Genomic DNA, 17,397 nt, shown 5'->3' on the forward strand with positions numbered 1-17,397 from the left:
ACCGTGCTCCGTGTTTCTTTGTATGTTGGGAAAGTTGCGGTTGGATCTAGTCTTGGAGCATATGCCGGGCGGATATTGTCCCCGAAACGGCGGCGAATCTAGGGGCGTTTCATAAATTTAGGTTGGCTGCTGGTTGCTAGCTGTACCTAACTGCCAATACAAAACATAGCTATAAAAAAAGATAAGGATCGAGCATTTGCAGACGATTCATCGTTTTGCTCTTGATATGACGTCGATATGACTGTGTTTGGAGACAAACTGATCTCCATTCAACTGGGTTCACCTCCTCGTTACTTCCACTTATTTGCAATGTCACTGGAGCCCATGAAATTATTTTATAATGGGTCGTGTACATCTCGTTCTCATTCACACTTGCATGGTTTACGAGCTGCGGTTATGCAGCCCCTTCGTGGACATAATGCTCTTCGTGCCCAGTTCTTCCCATCTCGAAGAACTCTTTGTCTTGACAGAGAAGCGATGTCAGACTAAAAACCTTGCCTTACTGCATCAAATCCTTCGAATATGAATTTAGGGGCAAGGTACCATGTGTTGCATTTCACTGACTAGTGGTTTTGCATTCCAGTTCTGCATCCAGAAAGGCTAAACAATAGGAACGATTGGAACTTCGCTTGAGAGTTCTCTTACTGATGCTCCTGCGTTGTAAAGTAAAATTGGTCACGTGATAAAGAGGCCATTGCAGATGGTTTTATGATTGCATTAGTGTATTTACTGTTAAGCTGGGTTAGGTTTTAGGTGCTGCTATTGTCAACAAAACTGTCGATCAATAAGGGGTAACCAGCACACTGACAAAATTACTAATATCCTAAGATGGCTATTGTGTGAACTAAAGAAGCCCAATAAGGCAGACGCCTGCCTTTTATATATAAGCCCATTTCACCTTGACGGAAATACTCTCCCTAGGCCATCGATGACTACGTCACCAAGCTATTATCGCTGTAATCAAACACCAAGGATGCAACATAGGGAACCTCGAATAGTTCTTTGAAACGTCTGCATTTGAGCCTTTTTGCAAACTTAAAAGCCTCTCAATTCTGTCCACTACACTAATGTACGGTGTACTATGTATCCCCTTAATTTGTAGTATAAAATTGAAACGAACAACCCAATGTTGCAAAGAATACTGATGAATTCCAATTAACATAGTAATTATTATTTTTTTTCGGCTACAAGGCTAATATTTTAGTTGAAAAGCGAGAAAGATCGCTATGGTAGCGCGTGTATGTAGTTGGTTTTCATGTGCTTAATTTTGCTTCCAGACACTCAATACTGAGATTCTTCTTAATCTAATCGTTATTTATTCAATTGATTAAAACTATACAAAAGACTTACCTATTGTCGACAGCAATCTCCTTGAAAATTCCAATGCGGAATATGAGTTCAGACTCAATTTTACCAAATGTCTTGAATGTAGAATCCTTCGTCAATTGAGGTTATCAGGCAATGTTAACATTAGGTAAAGCCCACGGATCGCCCCATAAACATGGATCTTCTATTCGAACTGGGCTGAACCTTAGGCACGAATAAAAATAAAACCTTGACGATAACTCAAAAGCAAATGTGAAATGGAATGTGTGATATCTGTTTCCAGTAGAGTAGCGTATTTCTCCTCTCTCATCACCACTAACAGATCTTCGTTAATGCAGCTACCCGTTTTGAAAATATAAACATTTCAATCTGATAGGTGGGCTCGTCTATAGTTGAACTTTCAATACTTTAGAGAAGTTTGCATACGGGGCACATTGTACCTCTGGAATTGGAGCGATAACAACCCAAGACAATTCAAAGTTTACTCCATTCTGATAAATAGTTGCCAATTGCAAAATATCAACAAGCCAGCCATTGTCTCTCTCCGTAACTTTAAAGTAAAAGGCCCGGCGCAAGCCAAATCCGACAATATCCGGCTCCTCCTCGCCGAGGAATACGGAACCTATGCTTAGATGCACTAAAGAAGAAGGAGTGGCTTTATTCATCTAAAGATCTTGAAGATCTGTTTAGAAGTTTGGCTACACAAGAAAAATGGTGTTGTGTATAGGATGTTTTAGGAAGTAAGGAAATGAGGAAATGATGTTGATTGTTTTTCATGTTCATATAGTAACATCTTTGTATGTGCAAAAGAAATGCGTCGGGCGGGAAATAATTTTACAACCATTTCTGGCGGTAACTCTAAGTTAAATATGATATTAAACCATTGCACGTCATCTTTACAAATTAATATATCCAACATGGAAACTCCGGACTACAGAATTATAAGAAATGTTAATAATATATATATTTCAGTACAATAGGTGAACCTTTGCTTTAGAAAAAGCATTTGGCCTCTGTCCGAATAACCTAGAATCTCTAATAGACTCTCTCCGTAACAATAATGTCACTATATGATAAATAATTGTAATAATAATAATAATAATAAATAAGTTTAATAACTCCTTCAAATTCACGGCTTGCATCTATGTGCGCACCTCTAGAAGATATTTGGTTGAATAAAGAAGGAATTGTGGGCAAATCCTAACCAGTAGGCTTGCCAAGGTTTCTCTGTTCTAATTTACAATGTCAACATACACATCCACTATCCCCGTGTGTAGACCCCCACACTAGCAGACATCATCGTTTTCAAGTTGATCGCTTTGTAACTCAAGTAGTATACAAAGTCAAATAAGAATAAAATGATAATTGGTAAACTGATTATGAGAATCAAGCTGAAACATATACTAGTAAGAAATGATTCGAGCATTTGTGTGAGTGTGGAAACTGATTTAAGAAGCAACATCAAGTGGTGAGAGTATGATGTGACAACATTGTTGGTATTGTAGCTTATGATGTTGACAAGCATTGTGTGTTTATCTGTATTATATGTGTGTCTATGTTAATGCGATTTGATTGTTTGTGGACCCCTTTGCTGCAAATAAAGTCTGAAGATTGTCTATATTGGACCTTTTGCTGGCTGGTGAAGAATATATAAATCTCGATCACTTCGTCATACTCCTCGAGCTAATCCAAGTCCTTATATATTCTTCTTCCATAGCCATATCGATTTCAGTAGGGTTAATCCTTGCTATATTTATTATTCAATCACCTTTTTGCATTAAAAAATTAAGCCCTGTTACCCGGCCACGGAACTTTTCACACCCCATATTATTCGGATCCATTGATTATGAAGGGGCGGTAAAAGGAGTATACACAGTGCGAAAATTTTTCAGTGGTGATATTACACATTTGTAGTATTTGAAAGGAAGGATCTCTTGATTTAAAACTGAGATATTATGTTCTTTCTACAGTTGACCAATCTGGAATCACGTCATGATTACATCGTCTAGAAGTGGATGACGAATAGGAATGAAATGGTATGTGAATAATCAGATCCATCGGTGTCTTCTTATTTAGCAAAGGGATGAGATATTATCAAAACTTATCTACATTATTTGATCACAATGAAAAAACTTACAATATATCTGATAGCTAATACACCAAGAAACCCATGTGAGCCTAACTTCGGACTTCGGAACTAATACTAACACAAACAGTGCAAAACAGTGCAATAACGGGAAACTCCTTATTCGGCTACTTTATTCTCTATCACCTGGTTGACCTTGTACCTTTCTGGGGCAAGGGATGTAAAGAACTCTACGTCACTCCGAAACTCTATTTTTATTTTCTTCATATCACAATGAAAGATGTGTGTAAATTATTACATCTACCAGGTGTGCTTGTAATCTTAAGTAAAATGTGTATGTTGACCGCCCCTCTGTTATTGTTCGGTAAAGAATCGATAAGGTACTTGACCAGTATAGTAATTCAAACTAGCATAGAATGTCACAGTGAAATATTTAAGGTTCGCCAGGAGCCAGCAAGAGCAGTCCTTGATTAGCTTTGTCTGATGTGCTTATCGCAAAAGGTAAAATGATAGATGTGTATTTCTGTGTAGTTACGCTTCTAGCCTCCGAGAATGTATAGGGGTTGCCTCTAAAACACAAGACTGCCATGGGGTTTTCTTTGTTAATTTTTGACCACAAGATTTTATTGAGTTATTATGTGGGGGATCTGACCCTGCGACAGGAAATCATTGGTAAAATATCTTGATGTCCCATGGAACTGACCTCCACAGCTACATAAGCGATTCATGCGTTATCCGAGGAACACATTCTAATCGCTTTAGTAAACATCCTACATCTACACCCCATATCCAATCAAATTACAATCGGCATGCTTAAAAAATATTTTGTGTGTCATTCATTCACTCCGGGCAAAAACTGCAAGTATTTTTTCTATTTTTGGTAAGCTCCTTGTATCCTTGCTGCTGATATACCAGTGTGTTCCAGATAGGTATGGCCGTATCTGAACCCTCAGTTTATACAGATCAATAGGAAGGGTACACATTAAGAAATACTGTACCTGTGTGAAATGTGCCCTTTGATTACACATTTTTGTTATTTCTTATCTGGAGGCGGTGCTCACTGTACTGCGACTAATGGAGATAGTCTACCCTGTAACGCAGTCCGAGAAAAATAGATCTTAACATCAATATTGCAACATTGACATCTGAGCTAAGTGATATCAGTTTACGATGGTTTTGCTCCCTTACTGCGATAATTTGCTTTGGTGGTTTAGATTCTATTGTCTTCCGTTATCTTTGAACTTCTTATCGGTTCATGACGTTGACCACATTCTTATTTGAACCGTAATTGTTCGCATATCCCTTACGCTTAAAAAAAATAGCAAATGTCCTAACTTGTGGTTAAAGACGCTTATCAAAACAAAGTTGCTCTTTCTGAACACCAACTGCTATCTGGAATAGGCTCTGAGATAGCAACTTTAATACCCCTTTTTTGAGAGATTTTAGACAATTTTTTAAAGTATTTTCTAAAGGAGTGTTATGGAGCCGTTTTAATCAAAATGGAATTCGATGGCGAGTGAAACAAGAAAATCTCTAGTGCAACTTCATCTTCACAAGTAAGATACCTGGAAGCAGGGCCTTATTTAGCAACATCTTGTTCCGAGGAAGGGCTATTTGCAGAGGATTAAACTACATTCGAGAGAATCTTGGGAAAAATCAATGCACGTGATCCTAAAAACGTGATCTGGGCCACGATTTTCTGATCACATGACAAATTAAACTCTTGGAAAATCAGACATATTTTCTCTCAAGAAAGTTGCCTGGTTAGCTCAATCGGTAGAGCGTTTGACTCTTAAGTTAGACATCAAAAGGTTGCGGGTTCGACCCCCGCATCGGGCTTTTCTAGCTACGCCTGGTTAGCTCAATCGGTAGAGCGTTTGACTCTTATGTTAGACATCAAAAGGTTGCGGGTTCGACCCCCGCATCGGGCTTTGTTTTTTTGCATATTCTGCTTCTATTAATTCTTATCTTTAAACCCATCGTATTTAGCCGATTTTTATGGCACCCTGAATCAGAGTTTCGCAAATGTGTGTAAGCTGATAATAGGTGCAATAGCAGATAATTCGATAAGTTTAGCTTATCTATTCATGAAAGAACGCCTCACAACGGACTTCCATCTACAAACTCTATACTACCTTCAACCCCTTTTACATCATTCTCAGCTCCAATATGTTACAACAGATTAATAGTCTGCTTTCATAACCTGAAGTGTGTACGTTCTTTCGCAGCAAATCTTTTATCTCTTTGCTTGCGATCTTTTGACTCGGCCCTTTTTTAGACAGAAGTCAACTCTTCTGACTCATGGTGCGGCTGAGTCACGAGACTTTTCAGATTCTTTGGGGGTTGAAAAAATTGATGGAACCACTATGGTTGGTGATCTATCGTCTTTATATGGTTAGTTGGAAGCCAGTTAGAAGTCAGGGATATACGTAGGAGCTGTAGATAATGTCATATTCCAAGGACGAGTTTAAGTTGCCCAGGAAAGGGGAAGACGAGAATGCCCAGGAGATACAAGTGGAAGAAGAACCACAATTGAATAGTTCTTCAAACTCCTTGGCAGGTTCAGACTCCAAGCATGCAAACAACCCTAAAAGTAGAAATGGGTTGTTTGACTATCTTGCACAAGCTTCTGCTAAATTAGACTCATTTGGAGTGGAAACTAGAGGTATCGAAAGAATCGAAGCCTATGAGAGATCAACCAACAAGACTAAACAGCTTATTTCAGTTATCGGACTTTGGCTCTCTGCCTGTGGTGGTTTAAGTTCTATGTCGTCGTTCTATTTAGGCCCGCTTCTATTTGAATTAGGGTTGAAAAAGACACTTATAGCTGGTTTAATAGGTCAAGCTCTTGGCTGTGGTATTGCAGCATATTGCTCACTTATGGGTCCAAGATCTGGATGCCGTCAAATGGTGAGTGCCAGATTCCTTTTCGGATGGTGGTTTGTGAAGCTTGTTTCACTTGTAAGTATCATCGGAGTCATGGGTTGGTCTGTGGTCAACTGTGTTGTCGGTGGTCAAATTTTAGCTTCAATGAGTGATGGTAAGATTCCACTTTTTGCAGGTATTGTCATCATTGCAGTGATTTCACTTGCAGTTGCTATTGGAGGTATCAAGCAATTATTAAAAGTCGAAACCCTTTTGTCTCTTCCTGTCAACTTTGCATTTTTACTCTTATATGTTGTTGCCTCGAAGAAATTCTCGTACCTTACATTAGAAGACCCCATTTCCGATCCAGCTACCCTCAGAGGTAATTGGTTGTCATTCTTTTCCCTTTGTTATTCAATTACATCCACATGGGGTTCCATTGCATCCGACTACTATATTTTGTTCCCGGAAAATACTCCAGACTTGCAAGTCTTCTGCCTTACATTCTTCGGCATTTTAATCCCAACTACCTTTGTTGGTGTTGCTGGTTTATTGATCGGTAATGTAGCCCTTACATACCAGCCATGGGGAGATGCTTATGCAAAATATGGTATGGGCGGATTATTAAATGAATCCTTTAAACCATGGGGTGGAGGCGGTAAATTTTTGTTAATCTTGATTTTCCTTTCCTTAATCTCCAACAATATTTTAAACACTTATTCAGCTGCTTTTGGAGTCCAATTGGCTGGCCGCTTTTTAGCTCGTATTCCTCGTTGGCTCTGGGCATTTTTCCTTACTGCCTTCTATCTCGTTTGTGCTCTCGTTGGTAGAAACAAATTTGCAACTATTTTGGGTAACTTTTTGCCTATGGTCGGATACTGGATATCCATGTACTTTATCATCTTACTTGAGGAAAACACCATTTTCAGAACTGACTTATTTAAGCATTTATACACAAAGGAGTTTCCTCCAGAAGGTAATACTGAAGATGAAAGAAATGCATCCACAACTCTACTCTTCACCAGGGAATTGAGAACTGAGAAGCACTACAATTTCAGCGTTTGGAATGATTACGATCGCTTATCTCACGGATATGCTGCAACCGCAGCATTTATAATAGGTGCTACTGGAGCTGCGGTGGGTATGTCACAGACATATTGGATTGGTCCAGTTGCTCGTAGAATTGGAGGAGAATATGGCGGAGACATTGCCATGTGGTTATGTATGGGTTTCAGTGGTGTTCTGTTCCCTGTAATGAGATACTTTGAGTTGAAGAAATACGGACGTTAGAGTTACATAGATAAATGTAGATATAGACTAATTATTAATACACTTGATGATAGAAACGTACAAAAGCATTAAACGAATTAGTAATGTAGAATTAAAAGCCAATAATGACCAGCAATTATTGGCGAATGGTAAGAGGGATATTGACATTGATGATATTGTTCCCCACAATATGCGGCCCTTCTGTAGTCAAGTCATAGGACGAATCTAACTCCAATTTCAACTTAAGGTAATACTTTCTTATCAAGTTGCAATGCTGGAAGTTAGGAGCGAGACAGAATCCTCCAAATTTGTTGAGAATAATAGCTCGATCTAATTTCTTGATATGCATAGATTTCAAATTGAGAGAAATACCGTAGGTTCGGGACTGTTCCAGATCAGTTGTATTCATCTTCACATCATCAATTGTCAAAGGAGCATACTTGACTGACATGTTATACAACTTCCGCATTGCAATACTCATTTCAGGAGTAAGTTGGATTGCTGAGAACTTCATGATCTCCCCTAGGACTTTGCGCATTGGCTTCTCCACTAGGTCGGAGTAAGTCTTATTAGAGAATGACTCAAAGATCATCTCGTCGCTTATGATAATTGGTACTTTAGCCTGTGACTTTAGAGTTACCGCAATTATTTCAGCACTAATTGCCTTAATTCTTGGAAGTGAAGTACCCTTAACTACTGAGAATGTCAAAGTCGTTCGGATAGGTTGCAATATATCTGGATGGTTTGGTATTGGAGGTACATATTTAATACTCACTGGCTCGTTGCGATTCGGTATTTCGAGTTTCACTTGTGACTTTCTATAGTAGAACTTAAGGCAAGTAGATTTCTGCAATTCCAATAGTTTCAACAACTGATCAAAACGAAGTTTGTTATACCAAATGAGCTCCTTCCTTAATTTTTCGACTATGAACTCGAAATTGAACGTTTCCGACGGAGCTGACTCATAAATTGGGATAACCCTGACAGGTTGTTCGACGTAACCCACTTTCAAGTACTCTTTGGCATTATGGCTGATTAAATGACTGCTGATAGTGTATTTGACAGTTCCATTCATCAACGCTAAATCACGCTCTCCATTTAAACTCGGTGGAAGTGATAAATGTTGGTTTACCTGTTCACACAGTGAATCTAATAAGTACTCCGGGATCTTGAAGTGAAACGACCTTCGGTACGGTTTTTGAGGGGCCAAAATGGTTTCATCCGTATTACTTAGAAAAGATTTCATGTCGATCATGGATAGGAACTTCTTCTGAAACTTTCCATCCAAATGAATACCACCTTCAAACAAGATATAGATCATTGTAAAAGATACTGGAAATTTCTTCTTATTCTTCAATGAAATGTATCCGCTGATAGTTTCGTGTGGCCGGTACTCGAACTTTGTTGGTTCAGATAGGTGAACCGACATTTCTACCACGTTCAAATTATGAATCGTTTCCAAGTTGTTGAGAATGGTCACTGACTCCAACGACGACTGCGAATCAGTAGCATGAAGGGTATTCAATGGGTTAAGATAAGGCGGAGTTGCATCGTATGGCGGTGGTGGAGGTATGTTCACTAGTTTAAGACCTTTGTGTATGATCGACTTGTACAATGAATACGATGGAAGAATGTTCCATTTCATGTCTTCTGCGTTTTCATAGTGTATGTCTTCAGAAGCTACTTCCGACACCACCACCGATGGAATGGGCCGTTTGCTCCGCAATCCATCTGAGTGATAAGCCGGAGTTTCTGGTATAAGTAACATTGAGTAGGTTGTAAATCGTAGATTTAGTCTGGCTCCATTTGCAGCCTTTTTTGCAGTCAATTCTCTCAACTCTTATCCAATCAAAAGCCTACACTACCCAAAAGATCATTTAAAAAGTAAGAGAACAATATAAAGCCTAACTAGTAATGAACATAACCGACGTCTAATGCCTGTCTATAAGCCATGAAAAAGGATCTGGCATGCGGTATGGAGGCCGATCTCTCGGAACCCCTATTTAGTAGTAATTGCGGGATCGGGAGAAAATTGTGGGGAGAACTAAAAGGAGGAAGATATTAATGGGGGAGGTGACGGGTTGGCAGAGGGGAGGTGTGGCTGAAAGAATATTAGGATCGCCGGAAAACTGGGGATGTGTTCAGCGTCATGTAAGATAAGAAGGTTGGAAGAGGAGAGATCTTCACAAACTAGGAAAGTGAAAAAAGGAAAGACCAAATAATAAATCAGAGTTCTGTGGTTTGCTTTTGATGGGAGGGTCTAGATTAGGTTGACAATGAAAAAATCATACACAACGAGACTTTCGCCAAATAGACTTTGCAAGTGTGACCATCGAAGGTTTTTGCTCTGTTCCATATTTCATTTACGATTGTTACGAAAGCATGTTGAGTTTCTTCACAGGCTTGATCACGAAATTCTTGTCGATTTGTCAGGCAAAGGCTCAAAGGCGAGAAAACCCGAGAGTTTTGTGTGCAACCCTATTCTTGCATCTACCACTCCATACAAAAGTTGAGATTTCGTGGTGAGAACATTTCAACACCACACCTTTACCTGAAATTTGCTATTGCAGCAAACCCACAGAATTAATAACACTATTTACGAACTTCAGCAGGATGTGTAATGCTAAGAAAAAACCCTATTCTCGACCTTCCACTTTCTCTTTCACTGGTATATCGCACCGGTGAACGCGGTAGATAGTTTAAATTCTAATACGGAATACATTACTATTCGCAGAGCATTAGAAAAAAAAAAAGGGCGCTGCCTGCTGAACTCAGCCCTGCACTATATGCCCATATCGGTGGTGTCCTTTACCGCAGCAGGTGGAACTGGATCTATGAGTCATGATTTAAACCCCTTTATGATGCAAGCGTGTGTGCTTCTAGTATACAGTTATGCCAACGTTGTTACACAGCTAAGGCGAGTGCAGTATTTGTGGATGTTACCAAATCCAGCCTAATAGGCGGTGTAGCTCAAGGCTAATGTGCATAGCTCCGACCTCGTTACTAATCGTACCTACAATCACCGACCAACTTCCCTCACATTAGGAAGTAACTCCGAGTGGTACAACACTTCTACTGGTGTTCTCCTCAGCGTGATGTGTTATTTTCTAGTGGTATTCGCTCATTGTATCATTCATGTATGGTGCTATGTAGGTTTAGTGTCGATAATTAGCCATAATTGCTAACTTTAGAAGCCTGGATTCAAGGTTTTCTCGTAATTGTTAACTAAATGTGCAATAGTGGGGCCTATGCGGCGGGAGTTTCCTGATTAAGAGCATTGCACATCAAGCAAGGTTTGCTTCTGTATTATTACCACCCTTAATAGGAGGAGAAGTGGTGAAAATTTTTTGCATACCTTAGTAGCATCGTGTTTGCAATTCGAATTAGCTGCAATATCATCGTAAACTATATATATCTTGCAATGCACAAGGTCCCGTTCTTAAGGGCTGCGTGTTTTGCACCTATTATCCAAATTTTTCATTAGCCATTGACATCATAAAATGATGTCCCTACACCTACAACTGGCTCTTAGCAGCCATAAGAACGTAGTGCATAACCGTAATCCCCACCAACCACGCCAATCACCTTCTCTATTACCTCCATTTGCTAACGGTAATGATATCCTCACTAAAATCGCATCCAACGCTTCATCACTCCACTTGAATGCTCTTCTTCCCTCCTACAACTGTCTCATAGCCCCTTCCATTTCAAGAAGAACCTCTGCTAGTAGCATACCGAGTTCAATTAGCACCCATGGTTCATCTTCTCCCCACGAAATCTCTTACGAGACATACAATGCAGAAGTTAATGAATACCAAATCGATGCCGATACTGAAACTTTCAATGCCATTACCCACAGAAGAAAGGAGTCCATCCTCGATGACATCTCCAAATACTACGATTTAACCAATACCCAAAATCCAGTCTCCGATGCAATTGTGATTTCAATTCAATTTGACTCGGAATGCAAAGAATATCAACAAGACCTGATGGTAACTGGATACATGCTGATAAGGAATAATAGCGAGGAAGCTATCCCTTTTGACATGTTCTACGTGTCGTTTGAGGGATGCTCTACAGTGCTTGAAACACGTTACACGAAATATAAGAAGAGAAAAAGACCAGCCCATCAACACAAGTTCTTGGAAATGATTGACTTTGCTAGTTCCTACAACCCGGAGTTGTTCGAGTCCCAAGTCTTTGTGGACTCAGGATCAGCATTGGCCCCATACAAAACTTATATCACCAAGTTCTCGTTCAAGATCCCAGATCACTTACTAGATTCAACTTGCCTGCATAACTCATTATCAACACATCGCCAACTTCCTCCTAGTCTTGGTATCCCATTGGGTGGAATGTTGAGTGTAAATGACCACGCTTACACAGACACCCTGATAAGCTATCGCGTGGTGGCTCGTTTTGTGGGACCTGGTGAGAGCTATGGGGAAATAGTTGGTCAAGATGAATATGTAACTTTGAAGCTGGCATTCAATTATGTCCGTGTAGTCGGAAAGTCAAACGTATCTCCAATGGGAGAGAAAAAGTCTCTGCTGCAACAGAGATACTTCGATTTAATGGGTAGTCTTAAGCAGAAGATCGAAGAGGGACACGAATTAAAGAGAATCCAAAATAGAGAGGAGCAAGCTCCTCCTGAGTACGAAGGTGATTTCGTAAAGTCTGCCAAGATGATGTATGCACCTGTTGTACCATATATCCCTGAATTACCAACTTATGAGGCTCTGCTTGAGAATCATCAGTTGTCAGTGCCTATTAGCAAGAAATCATTCGCTGGAAGCGGAAGAACAATGGGTAATATCAACGTTTATACTCCAGCCACCGAATTTGTAGTGAACTATATAACTCCTAAAGCATTTCGTCACGAAGAAATCACTTCAAGAGATCTCGATAGCTGGAACTTACGCATTCCTATTACTGTTGACCTTACTGACTTTGAAAAGGGATCAAAACCACACATTAAGCTGATTCGGACTGAATTGGTAATGGTGACGTTGAGATCTGACGAATGTGCTATACCATTTGAGTTTGATGCCGATATGGTGCTTGGAAAGAATAAGATATCCACCTCCGATAATGACGAAGATAGATCCTATAAGAATATCATTGAGCCAATGAAGAGTATTGCCGGCCAGTTATATGAGCTTTGCAAGGAGGTTGGCACCGAGTCTCTTAAAGTGGAGAAGCTGTTAGCTATTGACTTGCGCAGTATCTGCAAACTTAAGGAGAAATGTACCATCGTTACAGTCAATGATGTTAAGGTTGATACTGGTAAGGGGATCTTTTCTTCCACCAGCTCCAGAGTGCATAACTGGCACAGCAAATGTGAAGGAACCACAAAGTTCAACTTAATGGTGAATCTTGCTGCAACAAGCGAGATCAAGCGAAGCAGAACTGGAGGATTCGATGAGCACTGCTTATTGCCCACCTTCCAGTCTTGTCATTTTGCTCGGTTATACTACGTCAGAATCCGTCTAGAGTTTAGTCACAACGAAACGTGTGTATATATCAAGGTTCCTGTGGTTGTAGCCAAGGACAGGGGTTATATATAGAAGAGCCATGGGAACTACGATGATACTACGGGGTCTCAATAAATATATACAGATGAAATATACATAGACAGACATGTCAATGAAATTAGTGCCCTACAGAGGAACGGCTTCTTAAGCCAAGAGAACGTACCTAGTAACAAAAATAGCAGAAAATGTGACAGCAGGGCCGAACGACGTAGGGCTATCTATCTCATGCACCATAGGGGTCTTGCAAATAGCATGGCAAGTGTGCCCACAATCCAACAAGCATTCAAATGAGTCACTACAGAAACCGAAACTGAAACCGTTCTACGACCGCAAAATGATTTTTTTTTTTTTTTTGCAATGAGTCGCAGAGAGTCGCAAAATTTTCTTTATCGGTAACTTGTACCCGAAGTGCCTATATCCGAGATCTGTATGTATTGTTATGGAAGTGGATTAACAGCGAACATACACCAGTGACGGTGAAGGATTATAGTTACGAGATAGTACCAAGAAGAAAACAACGTTAGAAATCTAATATGCGGGGAGCGGCCTGGTGGTATTTGGAAGTATTTGGAAGCAATTAGAAGAATGAATGTCTACAATATAGGGCAGTTGCATTCGTTGGTGAGCATGGGGTCTGATTTTGAGTCATATTTTGTGCATTGGATGAGTGGGTTCATGCTACGTATACTGTATTTATGATATTTATGTGGAGTGCCAACGAGACACAAGATGACACATGGTGACACATGGCGTGGGTGTAATTTTAAGGCAGAAATGGGACTCCATATTGCAGCAAATAAAATTTAGAAATTCGGTGATTTTTGCCAAAGCACGAGAGAGACATCTTTTTGTAGACTGTCTACAAAGGGTTTTCAACACACAAATGCAAATGCGGAAATTTAGTTGAGTAATAATCGTCCCTGTAACTCAAATTATCTGATATCATGTCAGGTGTCTTGAACAAATATGGAGTTACTTGAAAAAAAAAAGAAATAAAAAGAATGGTGATTACTGTAGAAGTGGAGAATGATATCACAATACAGGTTTAACCAGTGAAAATATCTCAGCAGCACCAATTCAACCCCTCTTCCGACTCATATGCAAAGACAAGAAACGTAACCTAAGCCAACCAAAGCCAACAAAGTCAAGCAAAGCCAAATGCAATATAACACACAACGGTCTCCGAATTTGCTACCCCTTTGGTAGCTTGTTCCTTTTTTTAGCTTCTACATCCTTCTTCTTCCTTGGCCTTCTCCAACGATCCGACATGTAACTGAGATTACGAGATAATTCCAAGCCGCTTCCCAATCCGGTGTTACGATTATTAATCCATAACCCACTCTACTGGACCACTGTTTGAATGCGAGGCGGCTTCCACTCCAAGAAAGTGTCTCGGTTATTGCTCCCGTAGTAAAGAACAGCTCGGTACAAACCTTCATTGGCTGTTTCTTGTGGGATCGGAGTCATCTCTGGCTCGATTCTTTTAGGTAAAATTAAAATATCTCTGGGTTAAGCTTCGTTGTTAATGGCGCATGGTTACTGTTTTCCACTGTGGGCTTATATATTATTGAATCTGACGTGCATACCTATTGCATTCGTGCCTTCTTGTGTACTTTGTTGTATTACATAGCATAGTTGGAACAACAATAATAATTAGTGATTAGTCATTTTGATTACTATTGCGACTGTGAGCATTGAAACCTGAGCCTTAATTCTGTTTTGGTGGTTAACGATTTCTGGGATGTGATATATGTTTATATGTATAGCTTTATATATAAATAGAGCGAGATTTTCGGTGAGTCTCATTTTGTAGTGTTGCAAAGTCTTCATATTATTATTGTTTGTTTGGTCTGTGGTGATAGATATAGTAGATATTAATAGCTACATTAATATTCATACCACCATTATTACTTCTTCAGTACCTAGTACTGACCCTCTTCACATCGCACATCGCACTGGTCTCAGTGATATAACCGTCTCGTTCCGTGCTTATAATGCCTTCTGACACCCCAGAAAATGGCCCTCGCTTTCCTTTGTTGCAGCCACAGCAAAACATAGAGCCCCAAGACATAACCGCCGATGAACAGGCTGCAAAAGGACAAGACCAACTATGGAGTATCCTTCCTTCCTATCATATGTACACGAACACAGTCTCCAAGAACTTGAATGTCACGGCAGACGAGTCGATCGAGCCTCCAGCATACCAGAACTCGTCGTCTACTCCATCCATAGTATCGTACGCGTCCAATGACAGTCCTTTAACATCTATCATGTCACCTCCAGTCGCAAGAGGTAGTCCTTCCACATCGTCGTCGTCTACTGGAAGCCAATCGACCATCGACGGAGCATTCATCGTGGCCGATGAAAATACCCACTCCTGGCAGGAAACAGTTTTGGATAACGTTCACAAATTAAGAAATTTGACTTGTACTGATAATCCTCTTTCCAATGCCGTTGACATTAGCGTTCATTTCACCAAGGATATCTGTAAAGTGGGAGAGGAACCCGAGGAAATCAACCCGCTGTTATTCGAGTATTCGCAGGGTGACTACATTAATGGATACGTCCTCATAAAATCAAGTGCCTCTAGACCTATCCCATTTGAAATGTTCTACTTATTGTTTGAGGGTACTATCATAGTGACTGATCTCCAGACCAAGGAAAAGAATCCATTAAGGATAAAGAAGTTCTTGGAGATGTTTGATTTTAGTGCTTCCTTCAACGATGGCCATATTAACAGACTTATCACCGAGTTTGATAATCCTTTCCAATGCCCAGACATGGTAGATCCAAGGGACGGCACTCGTCTCTCTTTTGGCCTTAACAAGACTATCTTGCCTAACCGAGTTTATAAGCGTTTTTTCACTTTCAAGATTCCGAACAACTTGTTGGACTCGGAGTGCAATGAACATAATTTGACCGAACATGTTCAATTACCTCCAAGTATGGGATTATCAAGATACGCAGATCTGACGCCAAGAGGTGTAGCATTGGAGGACCACATCAAGGATTTCTCCATGATCGATACATCTGTTGCATATGGAGTGTTGGCTAGATTTATTGGAAGAAAATCCAAGTACGATATTGAGAACAAATTAAAGAAACATGATGATACCACTTTGATTAACTCCACTGGTGATGAATATATAATTTTGAAGGAAACGTGCAATTACATGAGAATAGTACGTAAATCCAATGATATGACCGAGAACGAGAAGAGAATGAAATTTGTTGAAAGTAAATTGATCCATGAGAATTTATTCAATAGAATTAAACAGAAGATCGAGATGGGAGAAGAATTACTAAAATCTATCGAGAATGATGAATTTGATAGCTCCATTGATATTTCCAAAAAATTGACAGATACTGAATTGGAATTAGCTAAGCTCAGACAATCCTATAGACAAAACAGTAGAGATGTAAAGTTCCCACAGACCAAAGTCGATGACAGCTACGAGATTGTATTCCCTATGATGAAAAAGTCTTTTACAGGTACTACCAAGAATATTGGGACAATGAAGGTTTCCACTCCAAAGAAAGACTACACTATTAAATATATTCCACCTCCTAAATTTAGGTCTCATCCAAACAAAGAAGGGGTGGAACCAAGTTGGCAGTTGGATGTACCAATAGACTTATCGGTGAGCTTACCATCTCTCGCTAGTTCGAACGATACCAAGAAGTTGCCAGAAATTAAGCTGGTCGCTGTGGAATTAGTTGTTCTGACAATACAATCCGAAAAGTATGCTATTCCAATTGAATTGCATCATAATATGATATTCAACAAGCCAACCACAGTACCCATGCAGAGGCTAACATTTATTGATAATGATAATATTACTAATAATATTGTCAAACCTACTCAGGAATTATCTACAAAGTTGTACCAAATTATAAAAAAATTGGGAGTTGAAAACTTTAAAATTGAAAAGCAAATGATTGACGACATCAAGGGAATTTGCCAGTTGAAAGAAAAGAACATCAATTTACAAGTAAATGATGTGAAGATAGAGAGTGAGGGACAAAGCCGTGATTCAAAAGGTATCGCTGGTATTCCTTGGGCTAGAGACCTTAAGACCAATGCATTTACAAAGAAGTTCAATTTGAAATTAAATTTGGAGTCAATTTCTTTAAAAGGTAATGAAAAGGCACAAAATTCCTCAAAGGCTTATGATAAATTCTGCTTAGTGCCAAACTTCCAATCTTGCTACTTGGCAAGAATGTACTATCTTAAAGTGATATTGGTAACAAGTACGAATGAACACATTAAGATCAAAGTTCCAGTGGTCATTCAAAAATCCTAGATTTTCATTCTGG

At 39.6% G+C, this 17,397-nt stretch overlaps 4 protein-coding genes and 2 non-coding genes across 6 annotated transcripts; 5 read left to right on the top strand and 1 right to left on the bottom strand. All coding sequences in view use genetic code 12, as the record gives it.

Moving 5' to 3' along the window:
- Positions 1–5,170: 5,170 nt before the first annotated feature.
- On the top strand, positions 5,171–5,251 carry RJT20DRAFT_t91. The gene has a single exon. It is a non-coding gene; the product is annotated as a tRNA-Lys (tRNA).
- An 11-nt stretch (positions 5,252–5,262) lies between these two features.
- On the top strand, positions 5,263–5,343 carry RJT20DRAFT_t92. The gene has a single exon. It is a non-coding gene; the product is annotated as a tRNA-Lys (tRNA).
- Positions 5,344–5,806: 463 nt separating this feature from the next.
- Positions 5,807–7,629, top strand: FCY23 (Fcy23p). Its single transcript, XM_064917374.1, has one exon. It carries the CDS (start codon positions 5,858–5,860, stop codon positions 7,565–7,567), a length of 1,710 nt encoding a protein of 569 aa, XP_064773679.1. The 5' UTR covers positions 5,807–5,857; the 3' UTR covers positions 7,568–7,629.
- A 14-nt stretch (positions 7,630–7,643) lies between these two features.
- RJT20DRAFT_48448 (uncharacterized protein) lies at positions 7,644–9,568 on the bottom strand. Its single transcript, XM_064920332.1, has one exon. The coding sequence runs from the start codon at positions 9,312–9,314 to the stop codon at positions 7,683–7,685; it is 1,632 nt and encodes a 543-aa protein (XP_064773680.1). The 5' UTR covers positions 9,315–9,568; the 3' UTR covers positions 7,644–7,682.
- Positions 9,569–10,553: 985 nt separating this feature from the next.
- Positions 10,554–13,465, top strand: RJT20DRAFT_48450 (Bul1 N terminus-domain-containing protein). The gene has a single exon (XM_064920333.1). It carries the CDS (start codon positions 11,047–11,049, stop codon positions 13,111–13,113), a length of 2,067 nt encoding a protein of 688 aa, XP_064773681.1. The 5' UTR covers positions 10,554–11,046; the 3' UTR covers positions 13,114–13,465.
- A 1,631-nt stretch (positions 13,466–15,096) lies between these two features.
- On the top strand, positions 15,097–17,384 carry BUL1 (Bul1p; the record flags this gene model as incomplete). Its single annotated transcript, XM_064918823.1, has 2 exons — positions 15,097–15,115; positions 15,184–17,384. The coding sequence occupies 2 exons, from the start codon at positions 15,097–15,099 to the stop codon at positions 17,382–17,384; spliced, it is 2,220 nt and encodes a 739-aa protein (XP_064773682.1).
- Positions 17,385–17,397: the final 13 nt, after the last annotated feature.

The sequence above is a fragment of the Scheffersomyces xylosifermentans genome (genome assembly GCF_036884685.1).
Source record: "Scheffersomyces xylosifermentans strain CBS 12540 chromosome Unknown RJT20scaffold_5, whole genome shotgun sequence".
In the NCBI taxonomy this organism is placed as follows: Eukaryota; Fungi; Ascomycota; class Pichiomycetes; order Serinales; family Debaryomycetaceae; genus Scheffersomyces; species Scheffersomyces xylosifermentans.